Genomic DNA, 24,095 nt, shown 5'->3' with positions numbered 1-24,095 from the left:
AGAGGTATGATACTTGACCTTTCAACTACGCTAATCAAAATGGCTATCTCAAAATTTTGACCAGATGACTTTGGTAAAAAAAGGAGAATGGGAGGGAGGGGGAATCTAGTTGCCCTCCAATCGTTGTTGTCATGAAATGTGGAGCTAAAACTGTAATATCCGTTCGAATGAGCCCTCTCCTGATTTTATATGACTATCAGTTCGATACAATCATCCTTGCAATTTTTTTTTTTAATAAAACAGATCAAATAAACACGTATCCGTGATCTTTCTTCAGGTAAAACTTACAAAATTTCATATATTTTCATATGGAAGCTGGAAACCCTTACAGTATGGTTCTCTGATATGCCGAATCTGTAATTTTTATTAAGATGAGTTAATTTTTAAGGGCGTTCCCGCCCTTTCTCAAAAATCATAAAAATTTTCTCAGGTTCGCAGCTCTTAATGGGTACATAAAACTTGATCGGTAATTTATATATCTGGAGTCGGCATAAAATCCAATTCAATTGATATATCTATTATTATGAAATGTTCAAAATAGTAGAAACAGAATTTAATTTTTGGATGAGTAATAAATCAATTTTGAAAATAAATTACTAAACTTTTCTGCGAATACCGTTTCGCGTATGATGAGAGCTTGAACATCCACCTCAATCCGCCACATTTTTAGTTTTTGAATAGTTTGCCCGAGATGATTTTAGACGATAATTGTGACGGTTTTGTGAATTTTTAAATTAGCCACGTATGAAAGGACTTGTATAAGTGTGAAAAGTTATATACAACGTAACTTAAACACAAACATAAGAAATTAAGCACGTAGTATAAAAGCCACTTAATCCACTAATCCACGATAACTGTCATAAACCAAATTGTTGCTAAGTAGCGGTGGGCACTGCTTCACCAATTTTTACTCCTAAAATTTTACTTAAGGAATTTTTCTGAAAACAAATCTTCTACTTTTTCTTTAAACTGGCAGATTATCACTCTGTATTGTAAAAAAAAAAAAAAAACTGCACTGACTGCACCGCTTAATCTGCTCATCCACAATAACTGTAATTAACCACATTGTTGCTAAGTCACGGTGGGCACTGTTTCACCAAGTTTTACTCCTAAAATTGTACTTAAGGAATTTTTCTGAAAACAAATCTTCTACTTTTTCTTTAAACTGGCAGATTATCACTCTGAAGTGCAAAAAAAAAAAAAAACTGCACTGACTGCACCGCTTAATCTGCTCATCCACAATAACTGTAATTAACCACATTGTTGCTAAGTCACGGTGGGCACTGTTTCACCAAGTTTTACTCCTAAAATTGTACTTCAGGAATTTTTCTGAAAACAAATTTTTTTCTTTTTCTTTAACCTGGCAGATTATCGCTCTGAAGTGTAAAACGGAAAAAAAGAAAACTGCACTGACGCATGTCTTATATTTTTATTGGGACTGCAAGGACAAAGAATATAAATCAACTTTTGTTAAACGTATATCGAATGAACAACAAAATAACAGAATAGGAACTACACCTTAATTAGAAAAAAGAAAGAAAAAAGTCAATTGGCTGTAGATTAAAAATTTCTTTACTTTGACTCAAACTTGGCGAGTACACACAAACATGGCAAAACTCGTAATTCAATTTCTCCATAAGTCAGGAAACGTCAAAAATAGCAAAGACAGTTATCATACATAAAACCTTGGATTGAGCATAAATATATAAAGAGATTCAGGTATTGGGAATTTTATACAAAAAAGATCCCAAGTAAACTGAGGAGTTTTTACTATTTTCTTAACCGATACATGCCATAGCTTAATTTGCATAAGAAAAACCCAAACGCTTCCGGAAATCAAGCACCTCAATCATCTCAATTTCGCCCCACTAAACGGAGCCAAGATGTCCAGATCCATTAATGAATCTACACGCGGAGCAGTAAGGAGAAAAAATTGTGCTAATATTTCCGGCGGCCATTTTTTTTTATGAAAATTAAATCACTAGCATATATTAACAATAAAAGAAAAAGTCAAATTAATTTTGTATTTAATCCTTCTACGTGATGTAGATAACGTGATGTATCTATAGCGTCAGAAAGGGCATCCACAGAGGAGGGTTAAAGCTCTCCACCCCAGGAATACCAAAAATGTAAGAAACTGCATTACTCGAAGAAAATAAGAGAAATTTTGAGAAAAAAAAAACCAGCCTTTTAAACTCTCGCTCCGTCCTGCCCCTTTGTTTAACACAATGAGAAGTGTCTTAAGTGAGTTTTAGTAAGTGATTTTTATAAAATGCTAAATATCGGCGTATTAACACAATTTTAGACATACTTAGCCCCCTCATGGAACTCTCACAACTAGATCGGTCTCTGAGACAACTACTTAGATTTAGATTAAAACGACAACACGGTTTTTAAAAGACAATCCATACCTAATTACCACTAACAAATCTAAAAAAAAAAAAAAAAAAATCCAAAACCACTATATAAATATTTTACCATCCACTGAGCTAAAGGCGGATCTAGAGCAAAATCTTGGGGGGGGGACAATGTGACAAGGGCGCCAATAATTTATCAAATTGACAAGTTTATTTAGAATAAAAGAGTAAAAAAAGCGGATTGAGGGCACCCAAAACAATGGGCGGGGGGGGGGGGGTCCCCCTGGATATGTCCCTTTACTGAACTATTTATTCTAATACATATTTAACAGTAATGGTACCGTAAATTTAGTTCGAAATTGAAACATTCAATTTGAGTTACTATTGTCAGATCATTTTATTAATTCAGCAGTTGCAAGTTCGAAACGAGATACCTAAAATGAAGATAAGCCCTAGAATGAGCGGTAGAATACGCAGGGAATTACTCGTAATTCAATTTTGGCATCAATCAGGTGGTGAAAGACTGTACCAATTTGTACTAAAAGCTACAAGAATTTTTATTAAAATTTTAGCTGGGAATTTTTTTCTTGAGAGGGAGGGGCAATTTTTGCAGCAGCTCTTGCGACATCAATCTAGTATTCAACCATTAAAGTTAGTTTTTTAACATGTTAAAAGGCATAATTACCAGTTAAATCAATTTGTTTTTCTTTTAAAGTTTGTTGCATCTGTAAGATGTAAAGAGATAGGACCAATATAACTCAGAATGGTATAAGTGAATCCCATAACGGTACATCGGTATATTTTGTTTTCGGACCCCTATAAATTATTTATAAGGTTATATGTAAGGCCTTTTCTGGCGAAAAGATTGTTGATCAACAGTCGCGAGAACAGATTTATCAACAATAGTTTTCGCGAGAACACAATTTTTTACAATTGTTGAGATAAACGGCAATATTTTCAAAATCAATGGAACATTGTTTTACTATTTTTAATTAAACTTGGGTTTAGTCCAGTAAGTTTTCACTTTTTATGGACTTTTTCACCGTGTGATCAAATTCTGGAAGTTACAATTAAATAAAACAAAGTTTATTCAGCGCCCTTTGGAAAGTAAAGATGTAGGTAATTCAAAAAAGTACCTTCGCCTGACTTATTTTAGGTAAAGATCAAGTTAACAATTAATAGAACGATCTTTATGGCAAATTAACTGTTTTTCTCTTCTAAAATTGTAAGAACAAAAATAATTTCCCCCCATAATATCCATCCTTGAAATTTCCTGCTTAGACTAACAGTCTGACCAACAAGTCTGACAAACAATAATTTCAACTGTGGTCATTTTCATCCACAATGTTGGTTAATAGAACCTTTGTTGGTCACTAGAACACCATTATTGGTCAACAATGTCACCAGAAAAGGCCTCTATTAGAGTACATTCTACACCGGATCCAGATTCAATTTTGATTTCAAATATCCTATCTCTACGGATTGAACACTACAACGTTTTTCCGCGAGCATTTTGGCCAATCATCTTAACTTATAACAATACAGTAACGATTTTTTTTTACCCCCCCCCCAAAAAAAAAAGCCAAATAAAAGTCATTTTATATCTTTTTTTGTATTTAAAGAAGCTAATGGTACTATAGGAAGCTAAATGGGAAACTTTTTCGAACTAAATTCGAACTTTTGAGCAAATAGTTAAGTTTTTTTCGAAACTGCCAAGTGCAATACTTCTCTTTAGTTAAATTTGTATTTATTTTGTATCTAGGCCCCCTAGTTTGAAAAAAAAACTTGAAAAAAAATCAAAATTTTCTTCACTAATCATTTTATTACGATTAATTGATTGGAAAAACAATAGGGAAAACATGTTTAAGGTAAATAGGATAAATTGGAACAAACAAAAGCGGTCCCAAACGGAAAGAATATAAATAAAAACAATATTTCATTAATAAAACAACTAAAAGAAAATCAGTTTTAAAAAGAATCGATTTCTTCAAACAAATCAAAAGAGTAAGCTTATTCTTATAATACTACCAATTGATGAGTATGATAATGACAAATTGATTGAATATAACCCTGTCAAGTGCAAAAAGATGCACAATACAATTAAAGTAAAACAGACTAGCATGTTTAACCTAAAAACACAAATTTTTCCTTGCAAAGAAGTGGTTTAACCTAAAAACACTTTTGAATATCTTTTTTTTAATTAATATTTGGGAGTTATTTATACTTACTTTTCGGAATAGGAGCTCAACCAAATTAGAAAAAAATCTATCACGCCTAGTTTTTTTTCAGTTATTTAAAATTTACTTTTATTTTAAAGTTTGAACACTTCGAACTTGGTAGAAAAGAGTCTATTACTGGGAAGTTTTTCCAAAGCGACTTTTTATCCAGATCTAAAAAATGTAAAGAATTTTTATTTTTGTTTTATAGCACCATAAGGTTTTGAGCAATAGTTTTTTTTACTTTTCCGTTTGTCAGAAACACATCTTAATTTAAAAAAAAGAAAAAAAGTTGCACAAGAAAATCTTAATAAACAACACACGAGCTTTATTTTTTCTTAAGTATAAAACACCCCCAAAAAATATCCCTAAGAACCAGATATGACAAAAAAAACTTTTTCTTTCCTGCTAGATTTCATGCCATATCTGTATTGTAAATACAGATATGTTGAAGAAAGTTAGTTTCTAGAGCACTGTTAGCCTATACGAATTCCAAACCTATATTAGCTAGCCAACACTAGTCTATATTGACTAACAAACTCAGCAGGCGGAAAAAGCGAGAACAACTAGAAGGTAGTCACCACACTCCTCATAGCCGTATAACTCAACTCCCTCATAGCAGCATAGTCATAGAAATGGGAAAGTGCAACCCAATCTGGTCATATGAAATGAAATCCTGGTCTCCTGAAATGAAATTCTGACTACACCCCTGTCTCCTCAATGAATGTCGGGTCATTAAATTTTCTAAACACTAGTGAAGCAAAAATAAGCAAATTTCCTAAAATACTATTGGAGGTAAGTCGACTACTGTCGAAGATCTATTTCTGAGACAGCCGTTGAGATGGGACTCGTCTTTCCAGTTGTTGACGCAGGGGTCATTGTCCCATTTAAGTTGTACTGGGAAAGAACAACTTTCACGTAGTCCATGACTGCTTCATCGTCTAAAAGTACAAACAATATCAATATTAAACTTTATTTAAATTTAAGTTAAAAAAAAATTCATTGGTATATATTCTTTGATCATTCTCAAGGAGTGTATAAGGGGTTGTTCCCTTCAATTTTAATCGACTGCTGGCCAATATGAAATAATTTTCAGAAATTGGGACAGCATTTGGAAATCTGTTCTATAACAGTTTTGTACAATGAAACATTAATATAATTAACATTAATATAATATAATATTAATATAAATTTATGGTAATCTACTATAAATGCATGTGTTCGTTTATGAATATGAAGATTTGTTGTTTATTTGCAGCAAGCCAATGAACACAAGTTAGAATTTTGTTCATAATTTAGCATCTCGCTGCATTGACAGGTCAATCTCTGAATACCGAACTCAGCTAGTGTGGATGAAGCATCAGTAATTTATACATCGTAGCTTTAATTTTTTAAACCCGCGACATGATTGGGTTTTGAACGGCAGCAACAGGCAGGAAACCCCTAACAAACAACTCTTCTTCAAAACACGGTGACAAGCATAAAAGCAAATCTGGTACAGTTCAAATTTAGTTTCACAAACTAGATCTATATTTGGTAAGTCATGAAATTAATTTTTCAAATAATATCTATCACATAATTTAATACTATAAACAAAAAATACAAAGAAATCAAGGAAAATAATGAAGAGAACAATTCTTTATAGGGAGAAATCCTCTCCAAACCTCCCTCTTTCGTGCAGGTAAGCAAAAAACATTTTAAACTACAGTTATAATATTTGTACAATAAGAGAGGACCAGTACCCCTACAGTGCCAACATTATACTCTCTGTCTAAAAATACTCCTCAGAAAAAAGGAGGATTAGCGGTGAAATTCGCCAGGTTTTAAGTTCATAAGTTTTACTAATCCACACTCACAAACAAATACATAAATTGAACAACACTTTCACGCTGGAGAAAACCTCAACTATTTAATTAAAACTATTATAAATAAACCAAAAAATAGATAAACTATAACCTATATATATGAAAAAAATAAAATATAGATAAATAAATAAATAAATAACTGAATTAAAATAATAATAACAAATCCAATCTCCATCACTCATAATAAGGTAATTTAAAAGGAAAGGAATACGTCCAAAAAAAAACATATTCCCTGCATACACAGTAAGTTGAAAAGCTTCTAGTTACTAACCCTGCTTTATCTATCAGTGATGCCAGCGACATCGCTTGATATCTTTGTTTTACACTACCATTTAAACCAAAATATTTGCTACCATTTTTTGGTGATAAACTAATTTCAAACTAAAATTAACAAAACCGTTTTTTCCAGAATGTTATTTAATTTCAGAAAACCAGAATGGTTATCTGAATTGCTCCTCACCCAAATGTAGGGTTACCGTCTTCCAGGCATGCGCTCAATAACAGGCGATTGGATAGCACTTAGGTCACTGATTTAAAGCCTAAATGAAGCCATAATTCACTGAATAAAGGATACTACTATCTAGTAACTTTTCTTTATTTATTTAGAAGCAAAGTCGGAGAAATTATGTGGAGTCTGTGGTCGTGCACACACAAGGGCTTAACTTTTTTACGGTCAGGGTACCTGTGAAGAAAAGGATATTCTTCCAAGGTTAGGCTACTATCCCTGGGACTGCTCACAAAAACCCTCACCGTAAGAGACTTGTCAATTAGCTCTCAATTGTTCGATTAAAAAAAGGCTATGCTTAATTTTGGATCCAATTCAAAGTGGAGGGGGAGATCCGGGGTCAGAGAGGGCTCTTGGCCACCTTTTGATTGGTTTCGTTGAATGGAGCTCAGGTTAACGGTGTGCCTGAGAGTTTGTAAAATAGTCTATCATTAAAGATTGATTATGAAGGTAATACGTTCAATAACTCAAGTCACTTTTTTTCATTTTGACTAGACTGGTTTTGTTTCCAAGGAAAAAAGTTTACCAAAATCTCTTAGGGAAGCTATAAAAAATATTAAATTCAACCACAAGGATCCAGATTAGAATAGAGACAGGACCCATTTTTATAAGGTCATTTGACACATTTAAAAGAAAGAAATCCTGTAAAGATTCCGAATCTACAAAGATTCAGATTACAATGAAGGATCAAATAGGTCGATACAATCAAAGCTGTGTCAACGGCCATCTTTTAACTTGCACTGTAAGAGAGTGGCGACGTCTCTTTGTTTTCCGTCGTTTTCTTTGAGACTTTTTCAAACATTTATTGGATTCCTTTGATTTTCTGGGTTTTGATTATCTTGTTAGTTTTTGTACTTCACGCATCGCTTTTCTCATCAATTTTGACTATCCAGTATTTACATCAATTACTAGGGGACAGTCTAGCGATCACTCTCTACACTACTTTGCCGACGAACAAACGGTCCAAGGAGCCGTTTCTAAGTGAGACCACACTATTAACGCTTTCCTATTCCTTCTAATGGATCTCCTGCAGATTGAGATCCTGAATTCATTTTTAAGAATGAAACCATAGATAGGTCATGAGCTCCACAATTAAATATAATTCCCATGCAGTATAAGACTCCACAAGAAATTGTCCACTCCAAAAGCTTTGCTGCACCCTTCCTCAACATAAGTCCTGCATAAGATTTGTTGGCAAATACTGCATTATGCTGGGTTCCCCAAACTCTTTATGTGCCATTCTAGAGGACCCAGAATAGGCCTAGTTGAATTTGCTGCAGCATTGCTCAAGTCCTACTGTTATCTTTAACAGTGAAGGCTTGATGTAGTATCAATAGTATGTAGTTCGTAAGTATGACGGTACTAGACTCTCAAGGTCCAAACAAGCGGTGTTAATCTCCGTTTCGTGGCCCTCCATGTACTCCGTTTCGTGATGCTCCGATGGGTATTTGTTAATTATTCAGAACACGCCCAAAAACCGAAATTAGGTTAATTGTAATGAAATTTGCCAAAACATGATTAAAATATAATACTTTATTAACAAAATTATGAGAACTACAGCAGAAAATTATGGAAGGCAGGCTGCAAAGAACACATTATATCAAATACCTAACCTAATCCCTAAACACCACTTTTTATTAAATATTTAAATAAAATATACATACATCGTAGTTTTCTCACTAAAAATAAGCAAATCATAACCAATTGCAGAGGCCAACCGGTTTTTGTCAGATCTTACAGAGCGAAATTCTTGAGTGTGTTCTGAATAATTAACAAGTACCCTCCGATGTAGCATCAATGACTGTCTTCTATACGCAAATCCATTCACCTCACTCTGAGCCAAGTTACGACGGCAAACGTGATGGCACAACACTCGCTTTGATTACCTGAATTACGTACTGAAAGCAACTAAAACTCAGCTTTTTTCAGCATTGCACAACTTGTACATTGCATTGCACATTGCACAACTATGTCACAGAAAAAAGATGACTTACCTGAATTACTTTCATCTGAGACTTCATCTGAACTTGAACGAACTTGAGAGCTGATACGTGACAACGTTTGGTCCAAGAAACCCGTAGCAGCCAGAATCAGACCAAAGAAAGGAGGAGAAGGTCTCAAAGGCCTTGACAAATACTCAGGGTGATATTGAGTTGCAACAAAATATGGATGCTCCGACCTTGGAAGCTCAATTATCTCCATTCTCTTCCCAGTTTCGTCTTTGCCTAACATTAGATAAACATTTTCAGGAAATAGAACAACACTAATAATCAGAAACATATTGAGTGGGTACCATATACGTTAGGTAGAAGTTTACATTAATTTTCTCTGAATTTTTTGGTCCTTGGGGGGCTTCTCCCTTTACTACCTTGTGTATGAAATTAATATTTTTCCCATGTTAAATATTCGGTTATGCGTTTAGCAATGGCATCTTAAGATATGCCATTATGAAAGCAAAAAGCTAAAAGTGGATACGTATTAAGGATCTACTAAAATAGTCTAAATAATCATGGTTGTAGCAGTAGAACCTAGTAAATGACGTTTCATGGCCCATAGTAACCAAAAATTAAAAAAACCGTTAAAAAAAACTGGCACGAGAGATTAAGTTCCCATTTCTAGCTGATTCAGGAATGGTAACTATTTTCTCGAATAGTCTTAATAGTAAATTTTTGGATCGAAACAAATAGTTCACCATTGGAATTGCCATGGCCGAAAAATCCTATACAGGATACTTAAAAGCCCCCGGGCGTAAACACCAAAGAAAATCACTTTTTTGCATGGGTAGCACTGATGTGTCCCCTTTTACCGATTTTTTCTTTGCCCCATTGCTATCAGGGCACTGGAACATCAAAGAGAGCTGTTTAAGGGCTCATTTCAAAGGACATTTCTATATCTATGTGCTTTTTTAAGTACAAAAACATAATGTTAAAACTTACAGTAAAGAACAAACTCTACCCCATAGCAACCGGAATATTAAAATAAAATGCAATTTTCGACAAAAGCTGAATCATCATATACAGATGATGCAACATGTGTATCTTTGGAAAACTTTTCCTCTGCGGTATGATGAATCCATAGCATGATTCCCTGCGTTTCGTTCTTCAGTATTCTAACTAAAAAATCCAAAGGCTTTTTCCCGTGTGTAATATATATATAGAATCATAGAAGCGGGTTCAATTTCAGCTTTATTAGCACTTTTCATCTTATCTATGTTATTAATCTTAAAAAAAAACTTTTTTTTCCAAATAGGCCAGAAAGTTAAGAAGATTAAGTCACTTAAACAGGGTATTAACGAGGATAAAGATTAGATATTAGGTGACAAGAAAACTGACCAATTGAATAACCTTACTTACCTAGGTAGTGTTATTAACAAGGACGGTGGATGAAGAGAAAAAATAAAATCGCCAAAGCACGGGGAGTGTTTCGCCATTTGAAAAAGTTTAGGAAAATAGTAAGATAATTCTTAGAACTAAGACACGGATACTAGAAGCTACGGTAATGGCAGTGACCTAGTCTAGTTTTGAATTCTAAACGCCTCAAAAGATTGAGCAGGGCGTGCTAATTGTTTCAATTCGATTCAATTTATTCGAATAAAAACATAACACAAACATCAATAACAATAAAGATCCTAGAAGAGAACTTGTTAAGGACCAAAAAAAAAAAAATAAATAAAAAATAAATAAAATAACGCTGAAAAAAAAAAAAATTAAAATAAAATAAAACATGGGTAATTAAAGTAAATTGGTTAAAAATTGAAAGATTAAATTATATTATCAAGTTTCGTTACATTTTTGTACAGCGAGCAGAAAATTGTGGCTTGCTCGACACTGAAGTGCATTTTGTCCCCTTTGGTAATGAGTTTGTAGATGGGAGATTATTGGGCATCGCTAGAAACATATGTAGGACATTTAAATATTCTATTAGGTGAACAGTGAAAGCGGGATTCTTAATTATTAATATCATAATTTGATATTAGTTGAGGAGGAAAATTATTGTGGAAAGCCGAGTAAGCAAGCGATAAGTTTAGTTTTTGTATGATTTGATCACGTGGAGCTATGCCAAAATCTGAATACAAATCACGGGTTGGATACAGACGGGGAAGCCGAAAAACTGCTTTAATTGAACGGTTTTGGGCAAATTTGAGGTTTTAGTGAAAGACTGGTTTGTATTTCCCCAAACTGATCCACAATAAGAAAGGTAAGGAAAAATAAAGGAATAATAGAGGGTAACTAGGATATCAGAAGGAAGAAAATAATTCACACTGTTAATCATAGCTCCGTGTCTCAAAATTATTGCTGTGATGTAAGAAATATGATTAGAGAAGGACAAGCATGAGTCAATAGATACACCAAGAAACTTGGCAACCTCCACTTGTGGGAGGATGTCGGAGGAGTACTTGAGAACAAGAGCAGGTTGAGTTACGTCTTTGTTGTAGGGGGTTCTGAATAATACTATTTGACTTTTTTTTGCTATTAATGGTCATGTTATTCGTAAGGCACCACGCCTGGACTCTGTTCAGAAGGACTTGGGCAGAGGTTATTGCCGATGGTAAATTGGTGCCGATGATGAAGAAGTTGCTGTCATCAGCAAATAGTGCAGGATACACAGAAGGATCCACGTCCATAACAAGATCATTAATATATAGTAGAAGCAAAATAGGGCCTAGAACAGAGCCTTGCAGGACACCCCTCCGAACAGGTAAGGGCTTAGAGGATACTCCACCTAAGCTCACACTCTGTACCCTTCCAGATAGATAAGAATCAAACCAAGAGAGGGGTACACCACGAATATCATAACTATTTAATTTACTTATTAAAATACTATGATCGACCGTGTCAAAGGCCTTAGAAAAATCCAAAAACAAACCCAATACAGTTTTTTTAAGGTCGAGTTGTGAGCGTATGAACTGTGTGGCGTCAATTAGAGCATGAGAAGTTCAAAATTTCGGCCTAAAGCCATATTGGTGAGGAGAAATCAAGGAAACAGAGTGCTGACTGTCAAACAGAAAGGGAGACAGACGTCTGAAGATGATTCTCTCGAGCACTTTGGATATAACAGAGAGAATTGAGATTGAACGATAATTACCTATCTCAGTTGGATCGCCCTTTTTAAGAACTGGGATAACAATGGGTGACTTTAGTAAATCAGGGAAAACTCCGCGGGTTAAAGACAGATTGGCAATATGCTTGATGGGCTCGCAAAGAAAAGGAGATATGGTCTTCAGGAGCTTATTACTTAATCCAAGACAGTCAGGTGTAAAACTAATAGGGAGAGAACCGATGATTTGAAGTACCTCATTGCTATCAGTTGGGCAGAACAACATAGATCTAGAATTGAAGCAAGGGAATACAGCCTGTAAGGAGGAGCGGGAATCAGTACGAAGAACATTAGAAAAATAACTAATAAAAGCGTCCGGTGCATGTAAAGGGTTAATTAATTTGCCATTTATGCCTTTAGGACAAATAGGCAGAGACTTCGGTTTTTTACTTTTTGAGAGTGCGTCGCTAATGATTGACCATATCTTTTTCAGGTTTCCTTTGCAATTGAGAATTTTTGTATAATAATAATTTTTCTTCGCTTCACGGATGAGTTTAGTGTATATAATAGTATATAAGTTTTTATAATTTGATAGGTCAATATCACTACTGGTCTTACAGGCTAACTTATATAATTTGTTTTTAAGATACGAGGAGACAATGGGGCTATGTGACATCCAGGGGCATATAGGGATAGTTTTTCGTTTAGGTTTACGAATAGTAAAAGTTGAGAGGATAATATCACTAAGCCGTTGCGCAAAACAATTTGTGGCACAATTTGCTTCTTGACAATTTAAGACATCGGACCAGTCAGTGGTTCTTAAGCAATCGATTAAATAGGTTGAATTTGTAGATCTGTAATTTCTAGTAGGTGTTGGGATATTAATTCTAGAGTGTAGAGGTAGTGGTTGCGACGGTAGTGACAAGTAAATAAGAAAATGGTCTGACAAATCCGAAAATATCATATTTGAGGACAGGTCATTTCCCAGGGAAGTGGATACAAAATTTTTGTCAATTAATGATTAAGTTGATCTCACATGATCAATTCTGCTGGGGAAAAAAAATGATGGATAGAAAATCCTTAGCGGTCATTGATTCAAAGAAGGGATCAAATTTAACTTTGGTTCCGACATTAAGGAGATTACAATTAAAGTCCCCAAGAGGTTCTACCTTTTCAGGTGTATATTAATAAAATTAGAGGAATCATCGAACAAATTACAAAGACTTGAGGTTCGAAATGGTGGAGGTTTATAAAATAAGGAGAGTATATAGGAATTTTGGCCGATAACTATGTTAAAAATTATTGAATAAATACATCTGAGATTTATTTGTGTAGATAAAATAGATTCGCACTCTGATAGCCTGGTAAAATTTACATTCGAACGGATGTAAAGTGAGATACCCCCCAGAACACTTTGTCAATCTCCTGGGCATATGGATTATTTGGTAACCAGGGAGTGAAAAATCACTAGTGTCATCATTATCGGAAAGCCATGTCACTGTTAATCCTATTACTTCAAAAGGGCAGACACCATTGAATGAAATTAAATCTTTAAACTTGAGCCACTTATCCCGGATGCTTCTGATGTTGAAACAAAGAACATTAAGGGAATTATTATTTACTAGTTTTGGCTTCACATTGGTAGCAAAATTGAGAATATCAAGGTAATTACAACTAGCATGAGTTAAGGTATCATCGGGGCTGCTTATAGGGTTGGCATGCTGATTACTTTCTATATCGGAATAATTAAAAGCAATGTTATTAGAAAGGAATAAATTAGTTAAAAACGAAAAGTCACACATTAATTAGTCGTCAAGCATTCTTGTTGGGTATCTACTCGCTTGGGTTTTGCTTTGAACTTCATCCTCGCCCGAAGAGACTTTGCGAGGGGTCGTAAATTTTTTTGTTACTGTGTTGGTCGGCTTTTTCTTGTTTTTTTTTTGTTTTGCTATGGTTTGTTGCTTCTACCATCGTTTCAAGTGCTGGTAATTCTTTCAAATTTCTGGGGGACTTGGTAACAGTTGGGATCGTAGAAAATGTTGAGTTAGAATGGCATTCCATGCCTTCTTTGAAGGATAAAAGTTGGACCGTAGCCTTTTGCCAGATTTCGTCTCCTAGGAACGTAGTAATGGCCTTTTTTTTAAGGATATTTTTAAGTTCAACTGGTTCACTGCCAACCTCGATAAGATGGGAAACTGCGAGGTATGTGGCTAACCTTTGCCATTCTTGATTGTGATGATGAATAACTTGTGGATGTGATAAAACTGGAAGTTGGGAAGAGGAAGGCTGCGATTTGGCCTCAGGTTGAGGAAATTGAGTGGACCATTGGGTAAAAGAGAAGCCTTTATTTATTGGGGGTGGGAACTTTTTCCTCTAGTTCTTTGAAACTTCAGTTTGGCTATTTAAGGGTCGATTTTGAGTTGGTTGTCTAGGGATTCTAGCAGCTACGACAGAGTAGGGCCCGTTTAATATCACAGAGGTTTGGAGGATTTTGGCACTTTTGTCGTGTGTTAAAAAAAGTTACTTCTCAAGTGCCATGTGTCTCTTCTATTTGAGAGTTTGACAGTAGGCGTCTTTCGTAAGGTTGTTTTTTATAACGTGGTTAGTTTTAACAAATTTTTGACAAGACTCTAGTGACTGTTCACAATTATTGTTAGTATAAACGCGAGTTAAACGAATTGCGGATTGTAGGGGCTTTGGTTTATAGGACTTATGGCGAAGGGCAATACCATACAAAAAAACTTCTCTTTGCAACTCGTTTTTGCATACAATAAGCACTGCCCGGCTGGGTATAAGCTTGCCATTATTTTTCAAGCTGAGTCTTGTGGCTGTTTATGGCTAAACCGGAGGAACCGAAGAATCAAATAGGTCAGCTGTAAATTCCTCTATTGGTATACCGGTGTCAACACCATAAACCATGTATTTTATAGAGCTTTTCCACTTCTTTAGATGGGGCAAACATTTTAAAATTCTTAACGATTAATTCTCTAGACCATCAAAGAATTAACCCCGTGACCTTGTGAGAGGTAAAATATATATCAATCAGGCTGCCTTTCAGGAACACTACTTCAAAAGTTGAGTTAACTCGTAAAAATATAGGCTTTCTAATATCCATTAACCGCTCTCTAGTAAAGGGTCGACCCTTATTTTCCTTTATGGTTACAATTTAATAACATTGCTCATCTAAAGAGCTAGGTTGTAAATCACTTATTGATTACTCAACAGGTCGTAATCTTCTCTTAGGTCGGTGTAAGCCACGGGGTGAGATACATTCATCATTTTTTCTTTTTTTTTGCAGTAGTTGTCACCGGTCAGGGTATTTGTTCGGAAGTTTATGGCTTGTATCCTCTGTCGTTGTGTGTTTGATATATAAATAGGAGTTGGGGGGGGGGGGGGTTGAAGTTAATTTTATTTTGTAATGCATGAAAGGTGAGACATCTATGTAGTTTTAAGGAGGTTCCTTTGTGTCAGACATGAGCTATTTGGAACTAAAAATCTCACCTCTTATTTCTTTCACTGTTCAGAACTATAATTCAAATCCTATAATCCAATTATCAAGAACCAAGGTCAGTAATATCACTTAGGAAAGTCCCGGGACATGCAGGATCTGTAAATGTTCAACTTACACACGGGGAATTTCGACCGGCAAATACCAAGAGTGAAAACACCAATTAGATGTTAACACAGCGGAAGCAAGTTCATAACTGACACAGCGGAAGCAAGTTCATAACTTTTAAGGATAATTTTAGGTATTCGTAGCTGCACGGAAAATATGGCCTTTCTATATACCCTTTCCTAGGGTCTACATGTATACCCTTTTCTATATACCCTATAGACAAAACAAGATGAAGATGATTAGATTATATTTTACGAATGAACTTAGTTTTAAGAACAGCCTGCCAAAAATCGTGCTTTTTAGAAATCCAGCTGACGCTAAATAGAAAGTATGAGGACCTCAATTGCAAATGGGAGTTCATGAGAGAATATTGAAAGGAGGTAGGATCTTCATGGAAGGAGTATACAATTAATATCTGAACAAAGAGTACCGGGACGGAAACTACTAGTGGGTACGGGAGTTGCCCCAACTCTTAATATCAAACAGTACGGGCAACTTGTGAGAGTGGAAACATGCGCTAATCTCGACAAAAAAAAGGACCAATGCCATCTAGCGTCTGGTGTTTCTTGGCCTTTTTCAGTGTAAGATAAAATTAGTACGGGAATACATATGTACGTAAGCATAAGGTATAATTAATGTATTTAGTGTAACTGGCAAAAATAGTATAATAACAAGTGTCTAATCTCAGTTTCTAAACAAAAACACACGAAGCTTGAGAAAAACGCCAAGAAACGCCAAATACTAGATAGTGTTGACTTTTTTTTGTCGATACCAGTACCGGTTTAAACTATTACAAGTTGCGTATACTCTTTGGCTCTGAACAGAGTATGGCGGAGGTGAAGAAGCGTGTATAGCTGTGTTGGCGTCAGGTAGCTAGGTATTATGATGATTAAGCCTGAAAGGGAATGGCTTTTCAGTAGTTAAAGTCTGAAAGTTATGACTCAATTTATTTTATTTCTGTAGTTCAGACAGTTAACTACTCACACCTACATTAGTTACAGTCTACTTATAACCAATATTAAAACAAATGTCTTTAATAAGATGTGTCTATTGTAAATTAGGCGCGCTTCTGAAACCTCTTCCGAAAAAGAACCCTTGGAGAGTTCTTCAAACCAGGAATTTTCAAAAAAACTCATGTTTTAGTTTTTTTTCAGTGGTTACGAAAACTGGTCGTAGCAAACTCAAAAAAATTAAACTCAACTCACCAACAAACTTAAGACCAGCATTTTCCAGCCGGTCAACATATTCAGGATTTACTTCATAACGATGTCTATGTCTTTCATCAACCTGGCCAACGTTGCCATAGAGCTGTCCTAAAAAAGCAAGCAATGAACTACATAAAAAATGACCACTACGTCTTTGTGTACTGGGAAATGAGCTAGACTACACGTATGTGCACAACTCCGGCTCTTTATCCTCCCTAGACTCAATGCTGTGCTCTGCGGATATTTAATAAATAATGACACTGTCCTATCGGTGAAAATTTTGCATTGAAGTAGTATTTGTCTCAAAGTTTCCATACTTATCAATGGAAAACTTTTTTAAGAGTTTTATTAAAACTAATTATTGTTCATTTGTAACTGAGAGTTTTATTGTTGGATATTAATAAGAATGTTTGGGAAGTTTTTTTGGCTTAAGTGCTTTCTTTGAAAATTTTAACTTGGATGTTAGTGAAGTTAGGTTCATAATGAAATATACCTAACTATAATAAAAATATAATACTTCAGCAACAAAATTATGGAAACTACAACAAAGAATTATGGAAAGCAGGCCGCCCAGAATGCATTATATTAAATACCAAACCTACTCAATATATGAAATATTTAATTAAAATATATCTACATAGTAGTTTATCTTACTCAGGCTAAACTGATTATCTGAGAGTGCACACAGAAAAACCGGTTCTAAACAGATAAAAAAGATCAAGCAAAAAATGAATAAACAAATAAAAATATCCCGGTTGAAATTTCCAAAGTGGGATCGTTTAATCAGTCGTATTTATAACAATAAAAAAATAACAAAATTAGCCAATAAAAAATGAGAAATTGGTGGAACAAAAAGAAGAAATTTAAGAAAATCTTGTTCCCTCAAAAACGAAAACTAAGAATAACATATAAATAGCTAAACTCATGGTCTATATTTTTGGATCACGGCCAAAAATTGGTTAGGACCAAGAAAACAGTATTATTTGGAGCAACTATTTACAGCAGCAAAATACTTAGAAAAAAAAGTCTCCTTCACCACTCTGACTAAAAGGCTATTATAAACGGGTTGGATCAGCTACATCTGTGCAAGATAGTCAGAGATTGGGAGTGGGTAAATTTTGATGTTTTTGAGAAACAGAGCGTCTTATTGTTAGGTGGGAGGGTCAAATACCCCCCCTCGCTTGTAAGTGCCATTTATTGCGATTTAAAGAGCTGAATAAAAAGGAAAATGATTAACTCAAAAGGAATGGCAGCTATTTTTTCAGGAATGAACGCCGAGGTGGGGAAATTCGACCTGAGGGGAAGACAGATCAGTAGTATTCAATTTCAGGTAATATATACTTTCAGAAAGGATGATTAGCGCAACTACAATCAAAAAGTGCAAAGGCTGCCCGAGAAATTATTTCTATTTTGAAAACCGGGACAAAATATCCCCAAAATGGCAAAAAAAAAATCCAACTTACTCAGAATCGAATTATCGGTTTGAAATATGGTACATCGTTTCCCCAGTCGCATAGTGCCTCCCAAGTCACAGCCAGTGTGTTCTGGCATGTCAATAATCACTCTGTCTACTCCTTTTGGGTCAATCTCAGCTGTGTTCGCATTTGTCAGTCCTAACTGGTTCCTTAAAAAAAAATTGCTTAATATAGATACCTCTTACACATATAAATTGCTATGAAAAGAGTAGGAAACGAATCTGTTTAAAATTTGACTGAAAAACATGGGTCACATTTCATGAACGTTTTGATCATCTTTAACTGCCACTAACAGTGGTCTATCAAGAAATCGGCTAACATACATATAAACATAGACTAGTGTAATATGGATGTTAATTTTTCAATTATTTTCAAAATGATCATTGCTAAGAATAATGGCTGATCAAATATATTGTTGGCGTCATTGCACAGGATAGTGATAAATTCAAGTAAAACTTGCAGTTTTATTCAAAGAATACACGATCAAGACTAGTCACATATGAACACATACGCTAATATGCCATTAGCCTTTGCAATACAATCTACAATAAAATTTCCTTAGCCACTACTTTTAGCAATTAACGTTGCTACGTTCATGTGATAACGTTTAAAATACATTGATACATCACTAGAATTGGTATTCACTGTTTCAAAAATGATTGGAACATTGATGCTTATCACTTGTCTATGTAATACTCACCAGTTGTAACGTTGACACGCTGTTGACAGCGTTGTAATGCCAAGTCTTGCTGATTATCAATTAAAACGTATTTGAAACTTTAATTTTAATAAGTGCCCAACCTACGTAGCAAAACCAGCAATACATTTGATTAGCTGTCATTTTTAGCAGTTACCACTTCATTACCAATTTAACATACATACGGTACTAGTCCAGGTAATAACGTTGGCAAATAAGTTTACTGAGTAGTTCTAGTTCTATCCTATGTCCTTCGGGGCGGGGGTTCAATTCCAACGGTGTCAACCTTGAACAACAAGGAAAATCACTTTTTTGCATGACCCAAGAGTAGTGGCACATCAACAATTTTAAAAAAACTCCAGCATATAAGGGTAAACTGTGTCCCAAGGGAGGTAATGAGTTGTTCAAAAACCACTGCTCAATAAAGCGTATAGTGGTTGTCATTAATATTAATAGTAAGCTTAAATTATACAACAAGTCATGTCCAAGAGAAAATAAAAGTCATACTTAGGAGAATATATGAAAATTAAAAAGATGAATACATTAAATTGTATAGCCGATTAAATTTTGCTCGCAATTACATTATCTTTCCGCTACTCCAAAAACAAAACTTTCTATAACAACAAAAAAAAGCAAATAAAGAAGATGAACAAATACGAAGAATACAAGAAAGAGGTGCTGAAAAGTCAAACACAAAATAAGTCATAACGAATTAAAATGAAAGCAGTTCAGAAGCCGTCTAGGGCTGAACGCAAAGCAGGTCATCTGCGGTTAGGGTGGAAAGATGTCATAAAGAAAGTTTAAAGGAAATGGGAGGTTTCTGGGAGGGTGTAAAGAGGGAGGCTTTGAATAAATTGAGATGGAGGAGGAGCGCTTGTAGCTGTGTTGGCCTTAGGCGGGTTGGTGCTGCGGCGAGTTGTTAGTAGTAGTAGTTCAGAAGCCAAACTAATTAGCCAATTTTTTGTAGATATTAGCATCAAAGCACTCAATTAAGTGTTAATTTATGTATTCCTTAAAATAAGGCTTAATACCTCCCCCTCCCTTCTAGTAAAAATGAATAAAAGAGGAGATGAAGGTAAAAAGAAGAAAATCTAAGGCTACCAACCTGGCGAATTCAATAACAGCCGCTTGTAATCCTAGACAAACACCAAGAAAGGGTGTCTTTGTTTTCCTGCACCAATGAACTGCCGCCACCTTTCCTTCCATCCCTCTCTTTCCAAATCCACCAGGAACAATAACCCCTTTGGATTTGCACAAAAGTTGCCAGGCTTCGTGATACTTAACAGGATTGGCTATCAATTCATCTTTTTCTAAATGCTGAGAATCAATAAACTAGAAAAGATATTTGGCATATGATTAAAATGTGCACATCTATAATGAAGTGGAAGCAGAATTGGTTGGATGCACTAGTTCACATTTTCATACTGAGACCCCTCCCTCAACTATATGTACAACTCTGGGTACAATTCAGTTACTTTAAACCCTTGTCCCAACATAGCTGCAAAGGAAAATAAAAAATTCATACTCTGTCAATTCCATCTCTCTCTTTCCAAACCCTACAGGAACAATAGTCCCTTTGGATTTGGACAAAAGTTGCCAGGCTTCGTGATACTTAACAGGATTGGCTATCAATTCATCTTTTTCTAAATGATGAGAATCAATTAATCTTTTCCGAATATCTCAATTAATCCAAATATCTTCAATTAATCAAAATAGAATCAATCAATTAATCCAAATATCTTTTCTACTAGAAAAGATATTTGGCATATGATTTTCTCGTCTCGACTCGTCTCTTGGAAAAAGTTAAGTAAGATTAAGAGAGAATAAATTAGGACTCCGAAGAATTAACCGAAGATAATAAATACCTAAAACCAGGCAAGACCAACATAAAAAAAACTGCACAAAACAAGTTTCAACAATGTAATACATCACCCTTTTTTACCACAATAATACTAACCTAAATTCCCGCATAGGAAATAGTAATGAGAAAGCGCGACTTTCAGCCTAATTATAAACTATCTTAATTGATGGAAATGATAGCAGTTGCCAGTATTCATACAAATAAGCAACTAGCTTGCATTCACATTTGGAGATTCTCTTTGTGCCAACTTCACAAAGATTTGCATAATCATAGTAATATCTGCCACTGTCAATCGTATCTTCAAAGGTTTTCTCTTATAGGAATTAAACTACTAGTCTTACATACAGGATAGTATTACCCAGAAAAAAGTATACATTAGTTTCATCCGCGGTATAACCAGTACCGGATTCACCTCTTCCTGTTTCTGTTCCCATGATTACGGGAACAGTTCAGTAATTTGTAAACGCAAGTCGGCGCGAAGGATGGAGTGTAATTTACCTTCTAAAAGAACTATTTTTACCTATTGTTTGTTAATAGCTTCGAGTCCATTTTTTTGGCAACTTTTTATACTCACTATGATATACTTAATTATAATTAAGTATCGATTCTCATACCCTGTGGTATTACCATTCAGTCATGATTCATTCCCCGAACGAGTAACACCTTAGGCGCTCCGTGCCTGCGGTAGTTTTGGCTGAAGAGTGAAATAGCTTGTAAGATTAATGTTTTGAATTGATGAAAGAAAATTTTTTGGTGTGTGATTATTGCTTTGAACTGAAGAATTGCATGGAGTAAAAGAGGATTGGATTTAGTCATTATAAACAGAGCCTTTGATTACCAATGTTGGAAAAGGTGTTTGCAGTGCCAAACGGCTAAAAGCACTGCACGCTAGCAACATCGTGGATAAACAATCGTTTCCGGCTGAGGTAAGACTATTTGTTCATTTTTTAATTGCTGCTTATTCATGGGGCGAAATAAAAGAAACCGTAAAGAAGTCTCATTCGAAGAGGATCAAAATGATTATTCGTCATCTTCACCTAAGAATGGAGAGACTTTGTCAATTTCGACGCTGGCTCGGAGCTTTTCTGAAATTCTAACTATAGTGAAAGACAATGGAAAAAAGCTTGACGGTATCACGGACCAGTTCAAATCTCTGGAAACCCAGGTCAAATCGCTTGAGGAAGCGCTATCTGGCCAATCGCAGCAATTTTCGACGATCCAGACCCATGTGGCGGCTACTGAGAATGAAATAATAAATGTAAAATCACAGATTAGTGTTGTTACAGCTGAGTCAGTGTTTCTCCGTGAAGAAAATAATCAGTTGAAAAATCGGTTAATGCATTGCGAGTATTGAATGAATGAGAAAAATATAGTGGTTTGGAATGTACCTTGTGAAAATAAAGAGGAAGCAAACGCGATTTTAAAAACATTTTGTTGAGTCTGACTTTGTGCAAACGAGACCCAAGATTTCGAGTTTAAATACGTAAGAATAGACCTCAGATTTTTTAAAGTTTACTGCACTGTCTAAAGACGAAAAAATAAAGATTATGAAACACAGTAAAAAACTTAAAGGAAAGACTATTTGCGTCGTAAAGATATTTATATTAATGATGATGCTCCAACGGCAGTGAGAGATCTTAGAAAACGGCTGATTGAAAAAAGATCAAAGCTTGCTGATTGTGGTATTCAAGCATGGGTGACAAAATCGGTTCCACCTCTCCTTTGTTTTGATCGGCCAAATGGCCTGCGTGTTTCTTTCTCCGTGAATGACGTGATTCCTGAATTGTCAATGCCGATAAATCCTCGAGGTGGGCCTATGCAATGCTAGGCGGGTTGTCAAATTTATATTTATATTAATTATTTTAGTTTAATATGGTTTTGAGTTATTATTTTGTTGTGTTTTTTACTTCTTTGTTTTTTTTTTTTGTGATAGCATATTGGTATGAAGTAATGTTGTCTCGTGTTTTTTTTTATTCTTTTTTTTTTTTAAAAAGATGTTGTGGATGGAATAAAGTAAAAAAATAAAATGAGAAAAATTATTAATGGTGTATAATGTATTGCGCGGTGCGGAGCGTACCGGGTTGTGTTTGGAGTTCTTATGGATTGGTCTTGGCTTTCAGGGATACTAGGCCTGGAAACAGTAGTAGTGTTTTTTGGTTTTTATGAAGATATTTATGTTTCTTTTTTTTTGTTTAGGATCGAAGTGTGGAAGCGATGATACCAACTCAACGAATGATGAAAATGATAAATGTAAGTTAACTGAACCTATTCCTTCTCATATCCGTCACAAAATTATTTTTGATAATGGTTAATTTAGAGTGGAATAGGTTGAAGGGGCTGGAGAATGATTCACTCAGGATTGAAGATATTGGGGGTGGGGTACTCCATAGAGAATTTGATAGTAATGGTATTGGTGAGGAATATTTGAATGCCCGTTATAAGTTCCTTCAGGATTTGAATAATGATTATGACCCGAGTGATTTTTCTGTTTTTCACTTAAATTGCCAAGGTATTAGTACTTCTTTTCAGTACATGGAGGAAATTCTGCCGACTCAAGGTTTACAGGTTTTGGCCCTGACTGAGACATGGTTGAAGTCTCATACGTCATCCCTATTTGATGTTCCTAATTACCAACTGGTTTTAAAAAACAGGGAACTGCACCAACATGGAGGTTTAGCGGCATATATCAAGAGTGATTTTAATGTTTTGCCGATGCCTTCCCTTACTAAACATAAGGAAATGGTGTTTGAGTCGATGGTTGTGAAAGTATCTAAGCAAAATTTTAAATGTGTTCTTGCTATTATTTATTGACCTCCGTCTAGTAGCCTCGTAGAATTTCTGAGTCTGTTAGAAGAGCAACTGGACCTGTTGAGTGGAACAAGACAGCCGTGTTTTGTTTGTGGTGACTTCAATATTGATTTGAAAAGTCTACATTCTAGTCAGAGAGTTAAGGAGTTTCTGGATATGATGCTTAGCTACGGGCTGAAGCCTACTATAAATATCTGTACAAGAATTACTGAGAATTCTGCGTCAATATTGGATAAAATATTTGTAAATACTGAATATAAGTCACCTGCTGTTGTGGTTAATAGTGTTTCAGATCATTTTGGAGTAATGATATCAATACCGCAAGTCCTACAGCTGAATAAGGGACATCGTTGTAATGTCATTAGGCCTATTATTGATTCTGAGGTTGTTGCCCGTTTTAAATTAGAAGTTGATAAGACTGAATTCATTTTTTTACAAGAGGAATATGATACA

General features: G+C 35.1%; 1 protein-coding gene across 1 annotated transcript in view; it reads right to left on the bottom strand.

Annotated features, from left to right (window-relative positions):
* Nucleotides 1-1,413: 1,413 nt before the first annotated feature.
* Ctps (CTP synthase) overlaps nt 1,414-24,095 on the bottom strand; it is a 95,890-nt gene continuing 73,208 nt past the window's right edge. The window contains exons 8-12 of the mRNA XM_089098691.1: nt 20,079-20,305; nt 18,265-18,425; nt 16,802-16,909; nt 8,938-9,168; nt 1,414-5,514 (exon numbers count right to left, since the gene is read on the bottom strand). Coding sequence (XP_088954817.1) covers nt 5,378-5,514; nt 8,938-9,168; nt 16,802-16,909; nt 18,265-18,425; nt 20,079-20,305 — 864 coding nt within the window. The 3' untranslated portion in view covers nt 1,414-5,377. The remainder of the gene's footprint in view (nt 5,515-8,937; nt 9,169-16,801; nt 16,910-18,264; nt 18,426-20,078; nt 20,306-24,095) is intronic.

This window comes from Artemia sp. Qi Xiang Cuo, chromosome 2 (genome assembly GCF_049724085.1).
Source record: "Artemia sp. Qi Xiang Cuo chromosome 2, ASM4972408v1, whole genome shotgun sequence".
NCBI classification, from domain to species: Eukaryota; Metazoa; Arthropoda; class Branchiopoda; order Anostraca; family Artemiidae; genus Artemia; species Artemia sp. Qi Xiang Cuo.
The sequence above is the reverse complement of the archived record's forward strand: the minus strand, read 5'-3'. Positions and strand labels throughout refer to the sequence as shown.